We start from the raw sequence: 24805 nt of genomic DNA, 5'->3' as shown, positions 1-24805 counted from the left end.
CCTGCACCTGATTTGTCTCTGTACGCAAGCTCTACATTCTCTCACATAAGAACCAGTTCATGGTGGAAAATAAAGAAGAACAAAGCATCTGAAGAACGCCCAACGTCTTCCTCAAGACGTCTGCAGTTCTTCATCTTGCAGTAAAGCCTCTCTCCTCTCCTTCCATAAGTTGCCGGTGACGATCCCCAGGAAGAGCAGCAGACCCAGGTTCCTGTTGGACACGAAGGTGTTCCAGCAGGCCTCTGGTCGCTGGGTGTCTAGCGCGTAGATCTACAGGAGGGACCGTCGACATGTTTAATACGTTTACATTCAGAGCATTTAGTAGACGCTTTTATCCAAAGCGACATACAATAAGTACATTTGACAGACGAAGGAGAACAACAACAACAATATACCTCTGTGGGTACAGTGAGGATGTTCATAGAACCAAGTGCCAAGCACTAACCATCACTAGGTTAACCCATTCCCCGTACACAGCAGAGATAGCTAGGGTAAGATGCTACACCTTGATAAGTGCCAGGACGTACAACAGACAATAAGTGAATAAGAGGGGTGTGGGGGGGGGGCTACGCAGAGTCCAGGTGAACTCTGAGCAGGTTCCCCTGGACTAGACTTAATACACGATAAAGGTTGGCTGAACATCCTCAGGGCCCCGTGGCCCCCCGTGGCCCCCCGCGGGTCTACCTGGTGCCCCAGGTGTGCGGCCACGCAGGCCAGCGTCAGGTAGTAGGGGAGGGTCTGCTGGGCGTTGACCCCGGCCACGCCCAGCCCCGCCACCATGGCCGCCGCGAAGCCCGTCAGCCAGGGCTTGGTCTGCTCCCGGAACATCAGCGCCGTGGACTTCACCCCGATCTTCACGTCGTCCTCCTTGTCCTACAGGGGCCCCAGAGAGACCGGGTCACGATACAACGACGTGGACTTCACTGTGTGCAGTCGAAATACACATTCAGTGAATGTTAATGTAAACCATCACAACAAACTGCAGTAATTCCTCTATTATACTCTATCTATCTATCTATCTATATACACACAATGCAATACTATACGATAGTCCTCAATACGTGGTCCGAGGCGCTGGCGGTCACCTGATGGGCGTAGATGGTGTCGTAGATCAGGGTCCACATCACCCCAGAGAAGTACAGGGGCAGACAGACGGACCAATCACAGGAGCCCGCCACGGCCGACCAGCCAAGCAGAGCCCCCCAGTTGAAGGCCAGCCCTGGAGGAGAGAGGGAGGGCTAGTATCAGAGCGGGGGGGGTCTGAGCAGGGCTGCCTGCTGGGGCCATGGTGGGTGTGGATGGAGCGTACCCAAGAAGAGCTGAGGCCAGTAGGTCACCCTCTTCATCAGCGGGTAGAGGAGCACCAGGGACAGGGAGGCCGCGCCCAGCGCGATGCTGCGGGGACCACAACGGAGCCGCGGCCGCTAAACGGACTGCGCTTAACGGTCTGGGCTTCAAAGTGCTTTGAAATAAGTGCCTCACACTCACTCATTCATACAACATCCCCAGATAAATACACACGACGTATTCAAGCATGAAGGCAACAACCAGCTCGTTGGGAGCAATAAGTAATCAGTAATAACGAGGTGGCGTGTCTCCAAAGGACCCAGATGGGACCCTCATGCGTCCACGCGCTCACCTGTAGTAGTTGAGGCAGAGCAGCACCCCAAGGCCCAGAGACAGCTGTCCTCCAAGGAACACCAGCGCCTGCAGCTGGGACACGTCCCCCGCTGCTATGGGCCGGCTGGCCGTCCTGGACACCTGCACCCACAAGACACTGAGTCCACCTGCACCCACAAGATACTGAGTCCACCTGCACCCACAAGATACTGAGTCCACCTGCACCCACAAGAGACTAAGTCCACCTGCACCCACAAGATACTGAGTCCACCTGCACCCACAAGATACTGAGTCCACCTGCACCCACAAGAGACTGAGTCCACCTGCACCCACAAGATACTGAGTCCACCTGCACCCACAAGATACTGAGTCCACCTGCACCCACAAGATACTGAGTCCACCTGCACCCACAGTCACCGAGTCCACCTGCACCCACAAGACACTGAGTCCACCTGCACCCACAGTCACTGAGTCCACCTGCACCCACAAGATACTGAGTCCACCTGCACCCACAAGATACTGAGTCCACCTGCACCCACAAGATACTGAGTCCACCTGCACCCACAAGATACTGAGTCCACCTGCACCCACACAGTCACTGAGTCCACCTGCACCCACACAGTCACTGAGTCCACCTGCACCCACAGTGACTGAGTCTGGGCCACCTGCAGCCACAGTCACTGAGTCTGGGCCACCTGCAGCCACACAGTCACTGAGTCCACCTGCACCCACAGTGACTGAGTCTGGGCCACCTGCAGCCACAGTCACTGAGTCTGGGCCACCTGCAGCCACACACAGCACACCCGGCTGCTCCACCTTACAAAGCTTATGTAAACAAAGCCTCATTCCATACACCGACTGAAGTATTCATGCAAACCCATACTCTGATTATACATTCAATATTTTTGGATCCAAAAGAAGATGCTTTAAAATATTAAAAAGCTGTCTATGTTGGTAATACAGCACCTTCCGGTCGAAGTCTCTGTCCCACATGTCGTTGATGGTGCAGCCGGCCCCCCTCATCAACACGGCCCCCGCCCCGAACAGGGTCAGCATGTCCAGGGGGGGGAGGCAGCCAGGGGCTGCGGCCAGCCCGATGCTCCAGGCGCAGGGAAGGTACAGCAGCCACGTCCCTTCAACCAGAAGAGCCGTTAGGACCCAGCCCAGTCAGAGGGGGACTGGTCCCACACTCCCCTTCCACAAGGTTGACCCCAAGTGGAACCTTCATATATTTGTCACCATGCAGTCAGAAAGAAATTAACCACTGTTCTGATTCAGAAGGTCAGCCATATTGTGAACGAGGCCATTAGCATCCCAGTGAGGAGGATCGAGGTTTGTGGTTCTCTGGCGGGACAGCTTGGGGAGCCGGTTTGGAGTTGTGGCTTTAGGCGACTGCTATTAGAAGTAATGAATTACATTTATATACAAAGCACCGAAGAAGAAAGGAAACCCACTCTCAGTCGACAGTAGTTTAAAGGGAGAGCGGGTCATCTGGACATCAGAAGGTTGCAGGTTTGATCCCAGGCGCCGACTAACCCAATATGGAGGTGTCCCTGAGCATGACACTTAATCCCGCTGTCCCCTTGTCTGGTGGACACTGCTGGTGTGTATGAATGAATGGGTGATTGTGAAAGTGCGTCCCATGCTATAAGACGTTATTTATAGATTTACCTATAGGTTTATCCATCCTCATCAACCGGAGGTAAGGCTGGACCCCGGGGGGCGCCATGTTGACAACGGCCGCCGCCGACACAACGAACGCTCTCCGCCCGCCTGTCACCGCCAGCCGCCGGGCAGACAGAAGAGACGCGGTCCGGCTGTGGACCCCGGGGGCTCCAGCTCCACTCCTCTGGTCCACAGAGCATCGGGAGAGGGCGGAGAGGTGGGAGACACAGGGCCCGAAGGAGATACTCCGCACAGCCCGTAGCGGGCCGCTCAGTTTAACGGTAAACATGGTGCCGTGCGTCCACCAAATGCGTCCACATAACGGTCACCTCTGCCAGGGGGGGAAAGAGACACAAAAGGGATCACACAAACAATGGTGGGACACACAACACAAGGGTTTTGCTTAGAATGGTTGTCTTTTGTCATTGCATCATCGTGTGAAGAAGGGCCGTGGGTTGTCCGTGTGACGCGCACCGGCCTGGACAGACAGCGCTTTCTATTTAACGAGTAACGAGTTCATTCAAACTTCAATACTGAATCCAACCTGAACTGATTCAACCTTCATGTTCCAGACTGCCTGCTGGTTTAATGTCGTTAACGTAAAGAACACAGTGTACCTTATGATGGACGGATAGGATAATTTAGAAGACGGAAAAATCTCCAAAGTGAGATGATTGTACCGTTAGACCCTTCAACAGAAGACGATAAACAAAGCCTAGACAGACCTCCTCCAGCAGGACCAGACTGACAGCTCAGGTCCGCCCGGAAATGGGTCCGGAGGGGAACAACAGAACACAACCGTGTGAACCACATAGAGATTTATTCTAATTGTCTCTAAAAAAAAGTTACATAATGCATAAATGATTCCGTTTTGCTAAGCCATGTCTATTTGAAGTTAATTTGAAGAAACGAGACCCTACATCTCCTGAATTACGAGCATTTCTTGACTTGAATGCCGGGCACCGATTTAAAACTGCATATATAACTTCATATTATAGTGAAATCATTGGTTTACGGTCTGAGTAACATGTGTGATTTCCAAATTAATTAAATTAACTTGATAAAACATTGGCATAATGAACGGATTTCGTCACTGAATGGATCTGGTTCCGGAAGTCACGTGGCTCCCTGATCGCGGGACAGTAAACTTTTCCCGGTAAAGAAACAAAACCACCCGATCACACCGAACCAGGCGCCTTATTGATCCAACCAATCAATGCACATCCTTCACAATGATGCTCCATATAGCACCTTCGTCCTTTGTGAGTACCGTCCCCATGGAGAGAGTAGAGATGGATTTATAGAGTCTCTGTGCAGACAGATGTGTTGATACAGATGTACTGGTAGAGATGCATGAAGCTACACACGGCAGGGGGCGGATTCCGGACGGACTTAATGAGTATTTATTCCTTTAGGTACCTAACTTGTGATTGTATCTTCATCGCCGGGTGTTTGAATGCATAAAAATGAAACGAGGTACGTATTGATGCAAGTATTGATGTATGTATTGGCATTCTGTTTTGACTATGGTTTTGTTTGCTCTTAATGTTAACATTCAGGGCATTCTTCAATCTCCTAGATTCAAGATGCTCTACCGGCAAGTCGGCCCTCCTTACCAGCAATGAGCTCCTCCAGGTCGAGAGGTTCAAGTGCTCTCACTGTGGCATCATCTTCACGGCCAAGCTAGAGCTGCTGGACCACCTGCGTGAAGAGCACGGCCTGAATACAGAGAAGGCCATCAGGAACGTCGTTAATGCCGGACACCTGACCAGCAATCGGGTCCCAGTCCAGAGGTACCAGTGCAGTCACTGTTTCATCTTCTTCCCGTCCAAGCTAGAGCTGCTGGACCACCTGGGCAAAGAACACAGCCTGAACGTAGAGAACGCCCTCAGCACCGCCAGAAGGGCCTGCCCCGTGCCGAGCACTCAGAGCCCCCCAGTGCAGAGGTTCCAGTGCAGTCACTGTGTCCTCATCTTTGAGTCCAAGCTCATGCTGTTGGAGCACCTGGGCAAGGACCATGATCTGGACGTAGACAAGGCCATCAGGAACGCCACCTTACCACCCCCAGGGGAGGCCACACCGAGCCCGAAGCCCTCAGAGGAGGTCGCCACAGAGAGGAGCATAGCTGCGCTGCAGCCGGAGGTGAACAGGCTGAACATGACACCGGACACGTTGAGTACAGTAATGGGAAATAAGCCGGTGGCCAATGAAAAGAGCACCCCCAATATTGCAAAGCCTGCCTCAAAAAACAAGCGTGTCTCCAGCCTGGCCGGCCGTGTGAAAGGAAGCCAAGAAACATCCAGAAAGATAACGCAGTACTTCAGTGCATCGTCTGGGCAAAACGTTAAGTCTTCCTTCTATCATGTGACGTCACCTGACCTGTTACAGAGGGCCGATACTGTCACTCCTCCTGTTAAGAATCCTAGGCATGGAATGATAAAGATTAGATTGCCAACATGTGCACCAAGAAAACCTCTCCTCCCAGACGGGTCTACAGTTACTCTTGAACTGATCAATGGGGAGGAAGATCACAAATTACCCAAAAATGACTTTAATGACCAACAACACAATGGAAATGCTGGTATTTCTCGACCAAAACAAATGGAAGATAATCCTTCAATAAATAGTCCTACACCCAGAAGCCTCCGGGCGGACCTTCAGTGTGACTCGTGCACGTTTTGTCACAAGTCTGTGGTGGCCATGTTTGTGCATTACCAATCACAACATCCCCAAATAGTTATTACTTTGGATCAAATCAGACGAACCAGAGCTTTGGTCTCCGATACAAAACCTCTGTTACCTGAAACGAGTTCAGAAGATCTCATCCTGGACGCACCAAATCAGGATGAGTCACCAGCGGACCCTTCTGAGGAAAATCCTTCTTCAGGTTCTTCAGAGAGAACAAAGGTCCAGTCTGAACCGCTACCTGAAGAAAACCCATCTGCTGACGCTCCTCAGCGCCCCCCTGACGCTCCTCAGCGCCCCCCTGACGCTCCTCAGCGCCCCCCTGACGCTCCTCAGCGCCCCCCTGACGCTCCTCAGCGCCCCCCTGACGCTCCTCAGCGCCCCCCTGTGGACGCCACTGGGGCTCCCTGCAGCCTCCGGCCTCCGACTCCCATACTGAGCGGTCAGAAGACTCCGCTTGGCGCGAGCACGAGCCCCCCGGTGCTGGGACCCCCCCGCTGCGCAGCAGAGGACAGCGCAGCGGGGGGGTCCCCCGCCATCAGTCGTCCTCGGATCTCTAGGAACGTCCCCCCTCGCCGGCCGACTCCGCCCCAACGCGAGGCCCCCGTCACGAAGGAGTCCTGCGCCGGAGCGGAAGCCCCCGGAGGCCACGGTGAAGCCAAAGAGGCAGAAGAACTGGTGATCCGTAGATCGCGTGGCATGAACTTGTTCTTCTGCCCGAAGTGCAACTATGGGAACCGTGGTTTAAGACTCGTTTTGGTTCACTTTAAAAACAAACACAAAGGGTTTCAAACGACAAAACTGACTATTTCCAATTACACAGAAGCCATTCACAGACGAATGAACAAATCGAAATCCCCAAACAATCAGATTACTGTTTTATCCTCTGGTCTGCCTGTTCCCATTCTGCAAGGCCAGGGCTTCTTCTTTTGTCCCCAGTGTAACTACGGTAACCAGCTCATATCAAGGGTCATGGACCATTTGAAAAAGTCTCATCCTGATGGTAAGATATCCAAGAGGCAAATATTTGGATATACTGCTGAGGTTTATGAGCAACCCTGCGAAGAACAGTTGAAGTTTGAGGCTCTCAGCCGGCCGTCCGAGCCAGCGCTTGGGGAGAGAAAAATCATACCCTTTTTGTGCCACAGATGTGACTACGGTGCCTCAAATGCGTATCTTTTAAAAAGGCATTTAGGTAAAAATCACAAAATTCATCAAAGTGCTGAATATATTTTAAGAACGGCCTTTGCCAAAGGACGTATAGAGGAAGGTTTCCACTGCCAGTGGTGCAATTTTTCAGACAAGAAAGCCGAAAGAGTCTTCGACCATTACAAAGAAAAGCACAGATCCAATGTTAGTAGCCTTAAACACATCATAAATCACTTCCACATGGCTCCCAAAGATGCTCCCTCTAAAAAGGAAAAGGACCCCACGTCTCCAGCGATGAGATGGGCTCAAGGATCGGGGACCAAGAAGGCCAAGAGCTTCTCATGCAGGAAATGTTCCTTCAGAAGTATTTCATTGACCGGCCTCACAAAACACAAATCCAGGGCTCATCCCAGCTCTGTGAAGGGAAAGGCTTCAGCGTCTGAGGACCTCAGTAGCGAGGCTGAGGACCAGAACAGCCATGCAATGGAAGCAGATGGTCAGCTTGACTATAATCTGGCCCCTAAAACACTGGGACCATCACCCGGTCTTTCCACCCAAAGTACCCCTTCTTCCAGGGTGTACATGTGCCGTTGCTGTTCCTTACTTTTTAGTACATGGCAGGGACTCAAGATTCACTATGGAATGAAACACTTTGAGGAGTGGAAGAGTCAGCCGTCCCTGTTTGAGGAGGAGGCTGCGGCGGAGGGCCACAGGACGGAGGGGAACGTGGTCTACAAGTGCCCGTGGTGTGTGTATGTGCACACGACCAGGCATGGGGTCGTCTCTCACTGCCGTGCCAGACATCATACCAAAAAGGTTAGAGCTGAAGTGTTTGAAAAACGTTTAGCCCATGTGCCCCACGGGTCCAACGGCGGCAACCCCCGCTCCAGGGTCCGTGTGGGGGGGTACATGTGTCAAACCTGCAACGAGGTCTGCCGCTCCCTGAAGAAATTCAACCTGCATGACATGAAATGCCATGGGGACTCCGGTTCATGTGTCCTCAAACCAGCTGCTAAATATGCACTAACAAAGCAACTGCTGTCTAAATACCAGGGCTCGATGAAGAAGGGCTTCTCCAAGAAGAACCAAGCCGGGCTCCTGAAATGCCCGTGGTGCAAACACGTCGAGAAGAGCAAAGAAGCCTTGGCTAAACATGTCAACGCCTGCAGCAAGAGCATGCGCGACGTATTCAAGTGCACTGTTTGTTCATATATCACATTATCAAACAAATATCTGAAGCAACATTATAGAACCGCGCATGGGATCGAATCCAAAACACCTGCGATGGAGTACACCGCCGTGAGCTACAACTGTAAGCTCTGCCCGTATGTGTCTTCACGGCGTCGGTATCTGCTCTGTCACTACACCAAGTCTCATGGAATGGACCCCCCTGAAGAGTTGAAAGTCAAAAAGTCTTTTGAGTGTCAGAAGTGCGGTCAGATGTTGAGCTCCGCCAGCGGTCTCGGTGCCCACTACACGGGGGTTCACTTGGCACATTTTCAAATGGACTTTAAAGTGCTCTACCGCTCAGCCAAGCGGTGTGCGGTGGCGGGCTATGCCTGCCACCGCTGCGGGCTGCAGGTCCGGAGCACCAGGGAGCTGCGGGTTCATCTGGACCTCCACAGGGAGCAGCAGCGGCGGGGGGGTGCGTCCGGCCGGGCTGTCGCCCCGTCCAGTCAGGTGAGCCTGAAGTCGTGTGTCCTTCACTCAACATTACCGCTTTGGTTGATCTGTGTTCCACCCAAAGCCGAGCGGTTTATTTGCATCTTGAATTCCAATGTGGTGACCTTGTATTTGAGACTATCAGGATGCTTGTTTCGACTCAAATGTTCTCTTCTCGAGGTATTAGTTGTTATTCTGTGCAGCTTATAGTAAGTGGACAATATTCCCAGCATGAGTTGTGTTCATGCAGCTGTCCATCAACCTGCTCTTTGGTTTTGCTTCCAGTCCAACAGGAAAGGGGCGTCGCCGAAGCCCGTGACCAGCCCAGCCCCCGCCCCCGAGAAGGCCCCCCCCCGGGCCGAGGCCCACGCCTGTGCACTCTGCGGCCGCTGGTTCCCCTCCCTGATGGGCCTTCGTGTCCACGAGCGCCGCAGCCACGGGGAGGAGGCGGCGCTGGGGGGCCCGGCCCCGGGGCCCGCCGCCCTGTCCACGGACCGGTGAGTGGACCCGTACCGGGTACTGCGTGGCGTCCCTTAGGGACCAGGTAGCCCTTAGGGACCAGGTAGCCCTTAGGGACCAGGTAGCCCTTAGTGACCAGGTAGCCCTTAGGGACCAGGTAGCCCTTAGGGACCTGCGTCCTGAGTGGCGTCCCTTAGGGACCAGGTAGCCCTTAGGGACCAGGTAGCCCTTAGGGACCAGGTAGCCCTTAGTGACCAGGTAGCCCTTAGGGACCAGGTAGCCCTTAGTGACCAGGTAGCCCTTAGGGACCAGGTAGCCCTTAGGGACCAGGTAGCCCTTAGGGACCAGGTAGCCCTTAGTGACCAGGTAGCCCTTAGTGACCAGGTAGCCCTTAGGGACCAGGTAGCCCTTAGGGACCTGCGTCCTGCGTGGCGTCCCTTAGGGACCAGGTAGCCCTTAGGGACCAGGTAGCCCTTAGGGACCAGGTAGCCCTTAGGGACCTGCGTGGCGTCCCTTAGGGACCAGGTAGCCCTTAGGGACCAGGTAGCCCTGAGGGACCTGCGTCCTGTGTGGCGTCCCTTAGGGACCTGCGTCCTGTGTGGCGTCCCTTAGGGACCAGGTAGCCCTTAGGGACCAGGTAGCCCTGAGGGACCTGCGTCCTGTGTGGCGTCCGGTGGAGCGCTGCTGCCCGCGAGGCCAGAGGACAGAGGAACGTCGGTCAGGAGTTTACTGTTTTACGGTTGGAATGTTACGGAGAAAGGCCTGGTGGTCGGCTGCGGTAAGGCAGGCGCTGCCTCTACAGACCTCTTTGGTGACTAACCAGATGATTGTAACGCCTCATTCCGTCCCCACAGCTTTGACCAGTGCACCCAGTTCCGACCCGGGAGTCTGAAAGCGTTCCACTGCCTTATCTGCGCTTATCGCACCAACATGCTGTGTCTGCTGAAGAGCCACTTCCGGAAGAAACACCCAGGTGAGACAGACAGACAGACAGACAGACAGACAGACAGACAGACAGACAGACAGACAGACAGACAGACAGACAGACAGACAGACAGACAGACAGACAGACAGACAGACAGACAGACAGACAGACAGACAGACAGACAGACAGACAGACAGACAGACAGACAGACAGACAGACAGACAGACAGACAGACAGACAGACAGACAGACAGACAGACAGACAGACAGACAGACAGACAGACAGACAGACAGACAGACAGACAGACAGACAGACAGACAGACAGACAGACAGACAGACAGACAGACAGACAGACAGACAGACAGACAGACAGACAGACAGACAGACAGACAGACAGACAGACAGACAGACAGACAGACAGACAGACAGACAGACAGACAGACAGACAGACAGACAGACAGACAGACAGACAGACAGACAGACAGACAGACAGACAGACAGACAGACAGACAGACAGACAGACAGACAGACAGACAGACAGACAGACAGACAGACAGACAGACAGACAGACAGACAGACAGACAGACAGACAGACAGACAGACAGACAGACAGACAGACAGACAGACAGACAGACAGACAGACAGACAGACAGACAGACAGACAGACAGACAGACAGACAGACAGACAGACAGACAGACAGACAGACAGACAGACAGACAGACAGACAGACAGACAGACAGACAGACAGACAGACAGACAGACAGACAGACAGACAGACAGACAGACAGACAGACAGACAGACAGACAGACAGACAGACAGACAGACAGACAGACAGACAGACAGACAGACAGACAGACAGACAGACAGACAGACAGACAGACAGACAGACAGACAGACAGACAGACAGACAGACAGACAGACAGACAGACAGACAGACAGACAGACAGACAGACAGACAGACAGACAGACAGACAGACAGACAGACAGACAGACAGACAGACAGACAGACAGACAGACAGACAGACAGACAGACAGACAGACAGACAGACAGACAGACAGACAGACAGACAGACAGACAGACAGACAGACAGCGTGAGCGTCGTCTGTTCTGCTGCAGAGCCGCCAGCTGACCGGAACGCTGGTCCATCGGGGACCCTCGAGGTGGAGGGGGGCGGCCCCCCAGCAGCGGGGGACCCCCCAGCCGAGGGGAACCCCCCCGCTGCCCATCCAGACCTCCAGAGGGACCCCTCCCCGGCCCCCCTGCCGGCAGTCAAAACCAGCAAACGCAAGTGACCCCTGTTGCCGTAGTTGCAGTCCTAACTTTGTGTTTCTGAATGCGTGTTGATACTAATGGGGGGTTTACACCTACCCGATAGTGGGCCCCGATGGTGCCCGATGGCTTAATCAGCAGCTATCGTTATAACATCGGCAAATAGCGTGGTTGCATCGGGAAACACTGTTACTCTTCCCGGGAACATCGTTAGACAACGGGAAGAAATGCTCAATGATCGGGCAACATTGGCAAAGAACGAACATGTTTGTTAATTTTGGGTCTATCGGGGTAGAATCGGTTACCAGGTGTTGCTATGGGCTAATCGGCTATAATCGGAAATAGAACGGGAGTATAACGTAAGACATCGCAAGTCGTTCGGGAATTTTCCTGGGCACATCGGCTATATTCGTTAATCTTTATCGTGTTTTATCGTCTTTATATCGGCAACCTCAACACACGAAAGACCCTCGAGAACCCTCGACAAATAACGATTGTGAGTGACCAGATTGCGTTAAGGAAGACCCTCAATCTGCCACTTGGGTATAAATAGGGGGTGATGGATGGATGTCCTACTTTTATAATTACAGGGTACTTCGCCCATTTAGAACCGGCGTTCTATTATTATAAAATCGCTATTGTAATATAAATAAATATATAAATAAATATCAGTCTAAACCAGTCTCCCCTTTGCCTTCTACCGAAATGACGCCAAATGACGTCAAATGACGCCAAACGCACTTCGGGTGTCTTCCCTGGCATAAATCGTTATGTTATCATTATAACATCGGGTATGTGTAAATGCTACCCCGATAAATTGACCCGATCATACATTTTTAGCCCGATGTCACCCGAATCACCCCGACTTCCACATCGTGGTCCATCGGCCATTAGCGGCCATTAGCGGGATGGTGTAAACGGGGCATCAGGAGGCCGTGGAGACGAGCCCTGCTGCCCGGGCGGCCAGACTGGGCACCACTGTTAGCAGAGTGCCTGCATGAGGACTGTGAATACGTTTGTTGGGTTATTCCCGTCATTGCCTACACGACGGCCGTGGTGTGATCGTGTTACCTCCTCTCTTACAGACTCTGTGTACTCGGAGCCGGCAGAGGTCCAGAGACAGCTGAGTCACTACAGATCAATGGCGCCGGCCAATAGCGTGGCTCCGTTGTCCGGGGAGGTGTCTGGCGATAGGACGCTGCCCTGCGAGTTCTGCGACTTCTCCAGCGGGCACTGGTCGAGTGTGCGGCGGCATTACATGAACATCCACGGCAAGAAGGTCCACCGCTGCAAGGACTGCTGCTACTTCACTGGACTCAGGTGGGAGCTCTGGGGGACGCCCTCAGGTACTGTGACTGTTACAGTTCAGTGCTACTTCACTGGACTCAGGTGGGAGCTCTGGGGGACGCCCTCAGGTACTGTGACTGTTACAGTTCAGGTCACCCCCGGCGGCCCTGGGATGTAGCTCGCTGCTTCGTTACGCGGCCTGGGCTCGTGTGATCCACTAGTTTAAGGTCCGACAGTTCCGGTGAAACCAAACTGTGAGAGTGGCGCCTGTGGTCGTGAAGTCTTCCTCTTTCCTCTGGTTTTCCTCGTCCTTTAGGAGGAAGCTGGATCTGCACAAGAAGACGGGTCACTCCCGCGGCCCGGCGCAGCCCCCGCCCCAGAAGAGGCTCCGCTGCCCGCTGTGCCTCTACCACACCCTCAGCCGGGACCACCTGGTGGACCACGTCGTGCTCCACCGCCGTAAGCACTCCAAGCGGGTCGTCCCCAGGCCATGCCGGCATCGGAAACTCCTCCGACACCGCCTAGAACGCAGTAAACCGGCTATCGGCGAGCACGCTAGTATATGGGCCGATCCGATACGTCACATGACTCCTTTACCACGCAGGCAGAGAACAGCGCCAACTCTACGGTGCTAGGCTGCGTTCGTTAACGCTCGGAGGTGGGAAGTCGGACTGGGAAACGCGTCGTCTCTGACCTACGTGCGTTCGAGCTACCAAGTTGGAAAAACATGGATGCTCACGCTTCACGCACCTAACCCTAACTAGAAGAATACAAATGATTTATTATAATTATAAATGTAAATGATGTAGTTGTGTAAAAATAATAATTGTCGACAGTAAGTGAAGCGACTATATCATCATAAAGCCCAGTTCAGACCAAAGATTTGCTTCGACTTGCAACGAGACTGTTTCGGAACGTCGCAGGGGAAAAGTTGCAGCAGTGTGAACTGGTCGTTGCAGCGCGGCTGATGCCGTTGCAAGGAGTCGCCAGAGATTGAACATGTCAAATCGGCAGGTCCAGTTTTAGAACACAACGACGTAGCTATTTCTCTTCAGCCAGTCAGGACACGGCACAGAACAACTTGTGCGTCACGGCCTTACTCCGTTGTTATGGTTACATGTGGCCATTCCAGCATGCCCCCATTCAGACACCTTTTAGTAGGCCTACCGCCTCCGATAGTCTACCAATCAGTGGCGCCAACTTCAGGTCAACATTGGGGGATCATAAATATTTCGTTCAAATGTCTTCAACCAAAAGTAGCCATTTCAGTGTTATTTATCTGTAATTTATTTGATTAATTCCAAATTTTGGTTGTGATGATGTATTTAATAACCCATTCCATCAATTGACGACTACATTTTACAAGTGTGTTACGAGTGGCGGCGCATGAACTCATTTAACATGCCCTGGGAATGTATAAATATTCTATGAAACTTAAAACTGGACCCTTTATTCGTTAGAGTTGGATTTAAACTCAATGCAGGACCACTATTGGAGTGGATTGGAAGAACATTGGAACGAAATTAATTGTTTTGAGTGATGCGGCAGAACAATCAAGGAATGGGCGCAGTATCGGCCCAAAAGCAATAGGCCTACAATGCGCTTTACAAAGGATAAAGGCGAGAATATAATCTAGACCCACCCCTTTACACACAAATTCTCGAAGAGGATCAATAAAAATCAAACCACAGCTTTTGCCCATAGAAATCTCTCTACAAAGATCGGCGTAGGCACCCTGTGTCTGCCGCTGAAGTAGGACTACCAACTGCGGCTCCATATGCTCGGCTTTCTAACTCGCCGTCTTCTCCTTTTCATTAGGCCTTTTTTTACGAATGAAGACACCCGCATGCAAGAATGAGTTCCCGTCTGAGTGCAGGCTACGAACGCGATTAACTATTAAGTGCAAAAACGCCAACATATTCTTTATTTTGCTGACCACCTGCAGCAGTGTGAACTGCCCAGTTTTAGAACGCCATCGCGTCTCGTCGCGTCTCGTCGCGAGGCGAATCTTTGGTCTGAACTGGGCTTCAGAGAACCCTCCGATAAGAACAGGTGCTGTTCGTAGTTACAGTGCTCGACGCTGTAGCGGTGTATACTCTGTATCGGCCGATACGCAAGTTCAGGAATCGGAATCGGGAGAGGAATAAATGTTATTGGATAATGGGAGCATCTCTACCGTCTCCCCCCAGAGGAGCGCGTGGTCCCCATCGAGCTGCGGCGGCCCAGGCTGTCGCGCTACCTGGCGGACGTGGTCTTCCGCTGCCAGGAGTGCACCTTCACCTGCGGCAGCGCGGGCGCCCTGGGGGCCCACGCGCTGAAGCACGGCCCCGCGGGGCCCTACGCCTGCCGGCTCTGCTACTTCCGCTGCCCCCGGCTCGGCCTGCTGGAGGCGCACCTGTGGGATAAGCATCAGGTGAGGCGAAGGGAGGGGCGGACGGGGCATTCCGGTTTGGGTTTCAGCCCCTCCTCGGTGGAATGCCGGCTGGCAGGTTATTCCCCTTCACCCAAATCATCACCCTTTCATTAGGAGTGCATCCATTCATCTACTTTACTCTCCCCTTACTGGGGATGTGAAGTCCCCTGATGTACGGTCTTCTGTAGCCAGAGCGCCTCCCTGTTTCTGGAACATTGTGTCATAACTTCACCCAGTCGACCTCTGAGTGGGAGGAACAACTTGAACGGAGCAAGAAGCTCGAGAATCCATTCACAGTTCCCCTGTTCCTCTGTCCCGTCCAGGTGGAGAGGAACCATGAGCTGGTGGGACAGGTGAACCTGGACCACCTGGGAGGGAGGAGCGGGGGGGGGGAGGAGGGGCAGGACGCACGGTCCCACCCCAGGGAGGGGGACCGGGATGAAGAGGGGGTCACCCCAGGGTGGGACGGGGTTCAACGGCGAGGGAAGCAGGAGGGACGAGACGCCACGGCACGTCCGCGACGCAGAAGAGAGGAGGAAGAGGAGGGGCGGCGGCGTTGTGATGGGCGACCGCCGGCAGCGCCGATGGGCTCGGAGGACGGCTGTACTGGGGGGGCGGGGTTCACGAGCAAACGGAGGGCAGAGGGCGAGGCCTCGGCGCTGGAGGACGGGGGGGCCGTGGGACCCCCCGGGGGGCCGGGGGCAGGCGACGGGCCCTCGGGGGCTCAGGGGTCCTCCGGCGCGTCTGGGAGGGCGCCGCCCGCCGCCCCCGCCGTCCCAGACGGAGCCGCGGACACGGAGCCCCGTGAGGAGCCGTCGCTGAGCCCGGAGGTCCCGCGGGACCACCGGGCGGGGCAGGGCGACGGGCTGGGGAGCCCGGAGATGCCCGTTCTGGAGAACGTCTACCTGGACCGCAGACTCTCCGGGCAGGGCTCCCTCCAGCGCGGAGAGCCCCCCAGCGGAGGAGCCCTGGGGGGCTCGGGGGACCCGGGGACCTCTCCCACCAAAGGTAAGGGTCCGGGACCGAGGCCCGCCGGGGGCCAAAACAAACAATCAGATGTTGGTGCGCCGTGACGGCGGAAGCTGTTTAACGCCAGTCGGTCTCTCTCCTGTCCCAGCGGCCCCCGCAGACCCCAGCGCCGCCCCGAGGACGCGCTCTGGAGCCCCCGGAGCGCTGAGCTGCCCCTACTGCGGACGCGTCTTCTGCACCGCCGCTGAGCTGCAGGGTCACGTCAAGAGGCACAGGATGTAGAATCAGTCGTGTCAAGAGGCACAGGATGTAGAATCAGTCGTGTCAAGAGGCACGGTCCTCAGACTGATGGTCGGATCAGCTGCTGAAGTGTCTTTGTAAATAAGTTGTTCTTACTGTTTTATTGGCTGTAATCAGATATTTTATGAACTTTGTAGAACTCTTTCCGTTTCAATGTCTGGACCTTTTTTTTCTTAAATATGTTTTCCAATAAAACAAGTGTTTCTAATCACTACATTTATTTGTATCGACTGATTTTGCTAGATTTAGATTATTAAAAAACGTCCAATAAAATCTGCAAGAACAAGAATTTTAGTTATTTAGAAAAGAGCCAAGAAAGTAAATAAACGATAAGGATGATGAGACCTCGTGGGCGTGGCGTTCAAGGTCACGTGGTTCGCCAAGTGAGACGGGACTCCGCTTCCTGGTCTCTCAAAACGAGTGAGGAGAACCAGTCAGGCTGCAGATGAGCAAGGCACCGCTGTCTCTGTTGACTCGTATCTGGGGTTTCGGTGTGAGTATAGTCGTACTTCAGAACTTCGTTCTTCTGCGTTCTGTTTTATGTAATAGTTAATACGAGTTAAGTTAATGATTTGGCCAAGGTGTCTTCTACAGTTCGTATGGATTTAAGTCCGGGTTAAAACTAGTTTAAATGGGATTCTTTGACATGAGTTGTATGCATTGTATTTTTTTATTTCTACCCTCAGGTAGAAAGGTAGATCATTCAATAATCAAACCCTACCCTGGGTGTGTTCCTCTAGCATATCTGTTTCCTCATTCCTTCCAGTAAGACCTGCTCCTTCCTGATCGATAATGTCTCTATTCTCATTACCGTAATCACAACGTTAACGCGGCGGGTTTTATGGCTTCAACCGTAGCTAAAGCAGGCGCCGAGTCCACTTTACCTCAGGCTGCAGGTATGGTTTGAGAAGACCTCAAAGAAGAACAAAACAAACAGAACTATCAACAGAACTATTAACTTCACCCTGAGTTGACTCTGACATTGACCGTATCCACCGTACTTGGTAACTGTGTTTTTGTTCCCAACAGGAACATAATGTACAGTTTGTCTTCCATTCATTTGACCATGTTCTCTGTTCAACACGGTTCCTATGTAGTGTTCTGGCTGAGCAGACCGTGAAGGATGGCTGGAACGTCCAGCGAGACCGTCTCCGGGGAGAAGGAGAAGTTCTCCTCCAGGGTCATCAACGTCGTGTTCGTCGCTCTGCTGCTGGACCTGCTAGGCTTCACCCTGATCCTGCCCCTGTTCCCTTCCATCCTGGACCACTACGGACAGACTGCGGTGAGACCCACAGACCCATCCCTGGTCCATCAGGGGATGCACCGTTCCTCCAGCACAGACTCCCACCTGGACATTGTCCATGCCCCCCCCCCCCCACACACACACTCCTCAGAAGCTAGAGCTCAAGTGCCATTGAGCAAGCTCCTTGAAAAACAGTCCTGGTTTCCACCTAGCAAGTTTAATTCCAGCTCAGCAGGAATGCGCCGCCTCCACCATCTTCTGATCCCACCTCTCCACAACTGGGGGGTTTGACCCAGCGGCCGTGTGTTCAGTCTCTGCATCGTCCTGCTGCTCATTCAGAAGGCTCCTATTGGTTGTCTGATTCCTCTTGTGGTGTGATTGGTCAGGACCCGGTGTACCAGTCCCTTCAGAGCGTTGTGGATTGGTTCAGGGAGGCGGTGGGGATTCCAATGGAGAGGAAGTACAACAGTGTTCTGTTCGGGGGTGAGTACGGTGCGGTGATGACGGGTCATTCCTTTCACTCTGTGTGTGAGACATTACTGAGTTCATTGAAGGGTGTCACTTTATAGTGTTGTTGTAGTGTTTTACCGTCCATGTTCTGCTCTGTGCCCCGCTCTGGTTCGTCCGTTCAGGTCTGATCGGGTCGCTCTTCTCTCTGCTGCAGTTCCTGTCGTCCCCGCTGACCGGCGCCGCGTCGGACCGCCTTGGACGGCGACCGCTGCTGCTGCTCACCACGGTGGGCAGGGCGGCCCGGGGCAAAGGGGGCAACAGGGGGCAACAGGGGGCAGCACGGGGCAACAGGGGGCGGCCCGGGGCAAAGGGGGCAAAGGGGGCAACAGGGGGCAACAGGGGGCAGCACGGGGCAATGAGGGGCGGCCCGGGGCAAAGGGGGCAACAGGGGGCGGCCCGGGGCAAAGGGGGCAAAGGGGGCAGCAGGGGGCAACAGGGGGCAACAGGGGGCAGCACGGGGCAATGAGGGGCGGCAGGGGGGCAGCAAGGGGGCAACAGGGGGCAGCACGGGGCAATGAGGGGCAACAGGGGGCGGCCCGGGGCAAAGGGGGCAACAGGGGGCAGCACGGGGCAACACGGGGCAACAGGGGGCGGCCCGGGGCAAAGGGGGCAACAGGGGGCAGCACGGGGCAATGAGGGGCGGCCCGGGGCAAAGGGGGCAGCAGGGGGCAACAGGGGGCAACAGGGGGCGGCCCGGGGCAAAGGGGGCAACAGGGGGCAAAGGGGGCAACAGGGGGCAGCACGGGGCGGCCCGGGGCAAAGGGGGCAACAGGGGGCGGCCCGGGGCAAAGGGGGCAACAGGGGGCAGCACGGGGCAATGAGGGGCGGCCCGGGGCAAAGGGGGCAACAGGGGGCAGCACGGGGCAAAGGGGGCAGCAGGGGGCAAAGGGGGCAACACGGGGCAAAGGGGGCAACAGGGGGCGGCCCGGGGCAAAGGGGGCAACAGGGGGCAGCAGGGGGCAACAGGGGGCAACACGGGGCAAAGGGGGCAACAGGGGGCGGCCCGGGGCAAAGGGGGCAACAGGGGGCAGCAGGGGGCAACAGGGGGCAGCACGGGGCAATGAGGGGCGGCCCGGGGCAAAGGGGGCAACAGGGGGCGGCCCGGGGCAAAGGGGGCAACAGGGGGCAGCACGGGGCAATGAGGGGCAACAGGGGGCAGCACGGGGCAATGAGGGGCGGCCCGGGGCAAAGGGGGCAACAGGGGGCAGCAGGGGGCAGCACGGGGCAAAGGGGGCAACAGGGGGCAACAGGGGGCAAAGGGGGCAACAGGGGGCGGCCCGGGGCAAAGGGGGCAACAGGGGGCAACAGGGGGCAGCACGGGGCAAAGGGGGCAACAGGGGGCGGCCCGGGGCAAAGGGGGCAACAGGGGGCGGCCCGGGGCAAAGGGGGCAACAGGGGGCGGCCCGGGGCAAAGGGGGCAACAGGGGGCAACAGGGGGCAACAGGGGGCAGCACGGGGCAAAGGGGGCAACAGGGGGCGGCCCGGGGCAAAGGGGGCAACAGGGGGCGGCCCGGGGCAAAGGGGGCAACAGGGGGCAACAGGGGCAAAGGGGGCAACAGGGGGCGGCCCGGGGCAAAGGGGGCAACAGGGGGCAACAGGGGGCAGCACGGGGCAGCACGGGGCAGCAGGGGGCAATGAGGGGCAATGGGGGGCAACAGGGGGCAGCACGGGGCAATGAGGGGCGGCAGGGCGGCCCGGGGCAAAGGGGGCAACAGGGGGCGGCCCGGGGCAAAGGGGGCAACAGGGGGCAACAGGGGGCGGCCCGGGGCAAAGGGGGCAACAGGGGGCAACAGGGGGCAGCAGGGGGCAACAGGGGGCAGCACGGGGCAAAGGGGGCAACAGGGGGCGGCCCGGGGCAAAGGGGGCAACAGGGGGCAAAGGGGGCAGCAGGGGGCAGCACGGGGCAACAGGGGGCAAAGGGGGCAGCAAGGGGGCAACAGGAGGTAACAGGGGGCAGCACGGGGCAATGAGGGGCAAAGGGGGCAACAGGGGGCAACAGGGGGCGGCCCGGGGCAAAGGGGGCAACAGGGGGCAGCACGGGGCAAAGGGGGCAACAGGGGGCAGCAAGGGGGCAACAGGAGGTAACAGGGGGCAGCACGGGGCAATGAGGGGCAAAGGGGGCAACAGGGGGCAACAGGGGGCAAAGGGGGCAACAGGGGGCAGCACGGGGCAATGAGGGGCGGCCCGGGGCAAAGGGGGCAACAGGGGGCGGCCCGGGGCAAAGGGGGCAACAGGGGGCAGCACGGGGCAAAGGGGGCAACAGGAGGTAACAGGGGGCGGCCCGGGGCAAAGGGGGCAACAGGGGGCAGCACGGGGCAATGAGGGGCGGCCCGGGGCAAAGGGGGCAACAGGGGGCGGCACGGGGCAATGAGGGGCGGCCCGGGGCAAAGGGGGCAACAGGGGGCAGCACGGGGCAATGAGGGGCGGCCCGGGGCAAAGGGGGCAACAGGGGGCAGCACGGGGCAATGAGGGGCGGCAGGGGGGCAACAGGGGGCAGCACGGGGCAATGAGGGGCGGCAGGGGGGCGGCCCGGGGCAAAGGGGGCAACAGGGGGCAGCACGGGGCAATGAGGGGCGGCCCGGGGCAAAGGGGGCAACAGGGGGCAGCACGGGGCAATGAGGGGCAATGGGGGGCAGCAAGGGGGCAACAGGAGGTAACAGGGCGCAGCAAGGGGGCAACAGGGGGCAGCACGGGGCAATGGGGGGGGAACAGGGTAACCATGGGCAACAGGAGGCAACAGAGGGCATCAGAGGGCAACACGGGGTAACATGGGCAACACAGGGCAACAGGGTGAAAAAGGGGGCAGCACGGGGCAACAGAGGCTGCTCTCCGCTCTCTCTGACAGGTCCTCCTCGTTTGCCTAAACAAACGTTATATTTAGTTAAATCCAGAAGGCGGTCTAGGCAAAAGGCGAACGTCGACGATAGGTCTGCTCACGTGGAACTGAGAGTAGATCCGGTTTGTGTCTCTAAAGGATGAGCTGTGATAAAGAAGTAGAACAACACCGATGAACATAATGTAATAACTGCTAACAGAAAGACGGGACCCTTTCACACTAACCCTTTAGCAGCAGCCAGTGACAGAGACTCTGAGGAGAGCGGACCAATCCTGCAGCAGCCTGACCCCCTCTCCCCCCTCCAGGCCGGGCTGGCCCTCTCCTACGCGGTCTGGGCCTCGTCCCGGAGCTTCAGCGGCTTCCTGGTGTTCCGGGTCGTCGGGGGAATCTGTAAGGGGAACGTGAGCGTCTGCACGGCCGTGGTGGCCGACCTGCCCTGCCCAAAGGCACGCAACCGAGGAATGGTACGTGGTCGCTCTCGTGGTTAGGGAGAACGGGAAAAACTAATGAGGTTCAAAGTCATGGGGGTGTACTGTGCTTTTCAAATGTGGTCTAAAAGTGATTTACAGCTCAAACGGCTGAACCCATTCCGGTGGACGTGTGTCCTCAGGCCATGATCGGCATCGCCTTCTCCCTGGGCTTCACCCTGGGCCCGCTGATGGGGGCGTACTTCGCGGTCCACGCCGGTCAGGAGCTCTTCCACCAGTACCCCGCCCTGCTGGCCCTGCTCTTCAGCCTGGCAGACCTGCTCTTCATCTGGCTCCTGCTCCCCGAAACCCTGGCCAAGCACCTCAAGGTGAGCGCCAGACCCTGGCCAAGCACCTCAAGGTGAGCGCCAGACCCTGGCCAAGCACCTCAAGGTGAGCGCCAGACCCTGGCCAAGCACCTCAAGGTGAGCGCCAGACCCTGGCCAAGCACCTCAAGGTGAGCGCCAGACCCTGGCCAAGCACCTCAAGGTGAATCTCGGTTGGCCTGTGAAGGTACTCTCAGTCCAATGAGCAGATAGGCTAACCCTGGCCCAGATGTTTCCATTCCACTGCTTAATGACAGCTAGTGAGGTCATCTGTTTGGGCAGTTGTCTTTGTGTACACATCCCAGTATACACATCCCAGAAGTGTACAGTCATGTAGGAGTTGTTGCCACATGTTACATCTTACATGTCGTCGTTGCAACATGTAAGATGGAGGAGCAGAGATAGTTTGAGTTGATTAAACTTAAGTTTTGATGCTCCTCAATTTATAATTAGATAATGCCGGCTCACAGATAACAGTAAATCTATCTATTTCCTTTTCCTAGCCAATAAACCAAAGTTGAACCATGCTGTGTTAAATGTCTCTGTTGACCCAGTGGTGTGTGATGATGTTGGTCCTTGTGGTTCAGGTCTCGTCCCCGGGGCTGGGGGGCCCCAGAGACCTGCTGAACCCCGGCTCCCTCTTCTATTTCTCGGCTGTGTCCCGGGTGAGGGACCCCCCCTCCAAACAGAGTGAGCCCCTCCCCCACCTCATTCACCCTCGCCGGGCAGTCGGCACCAGGCCAAAGGACCAGAATATGGAGGAAAATATCTGTACACATTTCAAAGAGAACGTTAAAAACGACATTAATACAGTTTGTTCAAATAAGTTAAATACACAACAGGAGCAGTAGTACAACAATGAATGTAAGCTTTCCAGACAGTAGTTAATGTGAGTTAGGGTGGTTTAAAGGTGGGGTAAGATGCTGTGTGTGTGGGATGACAGTTGTGTTAATGTGAGTCCGGGTGGTGTAGAGGTGGGGTAAGATGCTGTGTGGGGTGACAGTTGAGGTAACGTGCGTTGCCGTTCGGTGGTATCAAGATGTCGTGCCTGGGTTGACAGGAACGAGGAAGCTTCAGGTCCTGGGCCTGGTCTACTTCTCCTACCTCTTCCTCTTCTCTGGGCTCGAGTTCACCCTGAGCTTCCTCACGCACCAGCGCTTCCACTTCACCAGGTGAGAGAAAACCAGCCGCTTCCATCCGGGTCCGTCCGGTTCCAGCTGGTTCCAGACGTACGAAAATGAAGAGGGCTCTTGTACTTTAGTAATCTGTAGTTGTGTAATAACTAGTAAAACAGGTCAAGCTGGCTACTGCTTCTGTTTTGTTGTTCTGGTAGATGGAGCCTTTTGTTTTAAATAAAAGGGTCCATCTTTTAATTATAAAACTTTACTTTATAAAAACATTATTTAAATGACTCTTCGTACTTTCTTTGCAGTATGCAGCAAGGAAAGATGTTCTTCTTCATTGGGGTCATCATGATGTCGATACAGGGGGGGTATTCTCGCAGAATCCAACCGGGTCACCACATCAAGGCTGTCCGTACGGTAAGACCTCCGGAGGGAAGGGAGACAGGCCAGCTGGCCCCACCGGGTTATAGAAGGCCTGTTTCTGGATTCAAAAGGTTATTCCTTTCCTTCAGGCAATCCTGGCCCTGATTCCAGCGTTCGTTCTGGTTGGGCTCGCATGGAACTTGGTGATGCTTTATCTCGGCCTGGCGTTGTACGCATTCGGTAAGTCCACCGTTTTATCTGAGAAAGTAGCTCAACTCAAGCCATCTTTCTCAATTGGAAGTGAAAGCTTTATTGTCTTGAAACTGTAATCTAATGCCGGAAGTGAAAGGCTAGATGGATGATGTTTGTCCCTGGAGGGACCAGTCCCTCATGGAACCCTCCAGAACACTCACCTTCTGTCCTCCTCTGTTCCAGCTGCTGCCATCGTGGTTCCCTGTCTGTCCACGCTGGTCTCTGACCACGGTGAGGCTCTCCTCCGTTACCATGGGGATGGGATTCACTCTCATGTCCGCACACAGAAGGAGGACTTAGTGAATGGAGGAACGGGTTTAGAGCACAGTGATCCGAGTGTTAAAACAACATTGATTCAGGTCTCTTTGGTGTTTGCATGAGGTCGATAGACTTCTGACATTCTGAGTGCCACAACCCCAGCTGACGCCTCGTGTCCCTGCAGGCTCGGCGGGCCAGAAGGGGACGGTCATGGGGATCCTGAGGAGCCTGGGAGCGCTGGCCAGAGCGCTGGGCCCCATCGTCACCTCCTCTGGTAAACAAGCCGTCTCCCACCCGTTCCTTAAAGAATGAAGACAACCTCTGCAGTCCAATAACTACAAATGGACATTAATAGTGTTGTAGCTATTTAAACACTGGCTTAGTTCTGTGTGTTTTGAAAGTATGAGGATGGATGGAGAGCTTTCCCTTCACCCTGCCTTGCTCTCTCCTCTTCAGTGTACTGGATGGCCGGAGCCGAAGTCTGCTTCATCCTCACGTCGGCCATGTTTGTAGTTCCTCTGCTGTTGCTCAGAACAGCAAGCAGGCTGAAGACGGAGTAACCGGTGAATCACAGCCAGTCTGAGAAGGATGAGTCCTTCCAGGCGTTATACTGGGAATAGCACTAAAAACAAAGAGCTTTTAGATTTCATTTACATCTTTTAAGTTGATTTGTTTACATCTTCTTGGGAAGAACGGTTTTATTTGGCCACATATCGCAATGAGTAGATGTATCCATAACAGGACAGTACTACAGGGAACTGAGGGCATTTCATGGGACCAAACGATGCAAACACTTTCTATTTTTTATACCTCTACGCGTATGGGCCAAGACATTCAATATATATCTCAATCATTTATGTCAATGTTTATTTTTATATAAATGAAGTTGTTTTTTTCAAAAGTGTTTATATTGACAACAGAGTTGTTAACTTAAGGTACAGTTGTTTGTCTTTTAATACAAATATACCGAGCTTTGATAATAAAATAAAAAGATTGAGCTTCTAAATAACTTTATCTCTG

At 55.0% G+C, this 24805-nt stretch overlaps 4 protein-coding genes across 8 annotated transcripts; 3 read left to right on the top strand and 1 right to left on the bottom strand.

The window, feature by feature from the left end:
- Positions 1 to 43: 43 nt before the first annotated feature.
- Positions 44 to 4080, bottom strand: coq2 (coenzyme Q2 4-hydroxybenzoate polyprenyltransferase). Of its 3 annotated transcripts, none has more exons than XM_060065683.1 (8): positions 4011 to 4080; positions 3292 to 3616; positions 2587 to 2753; positions 1640 to 1761; positions 1310 to 1395; positions 1086 to 1219; positions 685 to 873; positions 44 to 270 (listed from the first exon to the last, which is right to left on the bottom strand). In XM_060065683.1, exons 2-8 carry the CDS (start codon positions 3572 to 3574, stop codon positions 112 to 114), a joined length of 1140 nt encoding a protein of 379 aa, XP_059921666.1. In that variant the 5' UTR covers positions 3575 to 3616; positions 4011 to 4080; the 3' UTR covers positions 44 to 111. The 3 variants fall into 3 exon arrangements, with proteins under 3 accessions (XP_059921666.1, XP_059921664.1, XP_059921665.1); XM_060065681.1 differs by having other exon boundaries at positions 3903 to 4065; XM_060065682.1 differs by having other exon boundaries at positions 3966 to 4049.
- A 312-nt stretch (positions 4081 to 4392) lies between these two features.
- LOC132467995 (zinc finger protein 462-like) lies at positions 4393 to 8991 on the top strand. 2 transcript variants are annotated; one of them, XM_060065613.1, is made up of 3 exons: positions 4393 to 4547; positions 4701 to 4761; positions 4845 to 8991. In XM_060065613.1, the coding sequence occupies exons 2-3, from the start codon at positions 4742 to 4744 to the stop codon at positions 8989 to 8991; spliced, it is 4167 nt and encodes a 1388-aa protein (XP_059921596.1). In that variant the 5' UTR covers positions 4393 to 4547; positions 4701 to 4741. The 2 variants fall into 2 exon arrangements, with proteins under 2 accessions (XP_059921596.1, XP_059921597.1); XM_060065614.1 differs by having other exon boundaries at positions 4403 to 4547; positions 4865 to 8991.
- A 21-nt stretch (positions 8992 to 9012) lies between these two features.
- On the top strand, positions 9013 to 16626 carry LOC132468015 (zinc finger protein 142-like). Its single transcript, XM_060065645.1, has 8 exons — positions 9013 to 9278; positions 10095 to 10213; positions 11285 to 11452; positions 12523 to 12757; positions 13041 to 13183; positions 14914 to 15137; positions 15461 to 16145; positions 16255 to 16626. The coding sequence occupies exons 1-8, from the start codon at positions 9013 to 9015 to the stop codon at positions 16386 to 16388; spliced, it is 1974 nt and encodes a 657-aa protein (XP_059921628.1). The 3' UTR covers positions 16389 to 16626.
- Positions 16627 to 16757: 131 nt separating this feature from the next.
- mfsd10 (major facilitator superfamily domain containing 10) lies at positions 16758 to 24794 on the top strand. Of its 2 annotated transcripts, none has more exons than XM_060065668.1 (13): positions 16758 to 16899; positions 17504 to 17688; positions 18036 to 18132; positions 18282 to 18385; positions 21301 to 21459; positions 21606 to 21791; positions 22376 to 22478; positions 22849 to 22960; positions 23221 to 23329; positions 23425 to 23515; positions 23711 to 23758; positions 23970 to 24081; positions 24113 to 24217. In XM_060065668.1, the coding sequence occupies exons 2-13, from the start codon at positions 17530 to 17532 to the stop codon at positions 24135 to 24137; spliced, it is 1305 nt and encodes a 434-aa protein (XP_059921651.1). In that variant the 5' UTR covers positions 16758 to 16899; positions 17504 to 17529; the 3' UTR covers positions 24138 to 24217. The 2 variants fall into 2 exon arrangements, with proteins under 2 accessions (XP_059921651.1, XP_059921650.1); XM_060065667.1 differs by lacking the exon at positions 24113 to 24217 and adding an exon at positions 24242 to 24794 and having other exon boundaries at positions 16777 to 16897; positions 23970 to 24059.
- The last annotated feature ends 11 nt before the right edge of the window (positions 24795 to 24805 follow it).

This window comes from Gadus macrocephalus, chromosome 11 (assembly GCF_031168955.1).
Source record: "Gadus macrocephalus chromosome 11, ASM3116895v1".
Lineage (NCBI taxonomy): Eukaryota > Metazoa > Chordata > Actinopteri > Gadiformes > Gadidae > Gadus > Gadus macrocephalus.
Note: the sequence above shows the minus strand (reverse complement) of the source record. Positions and strands in the feature narration are given on the sequence as shown.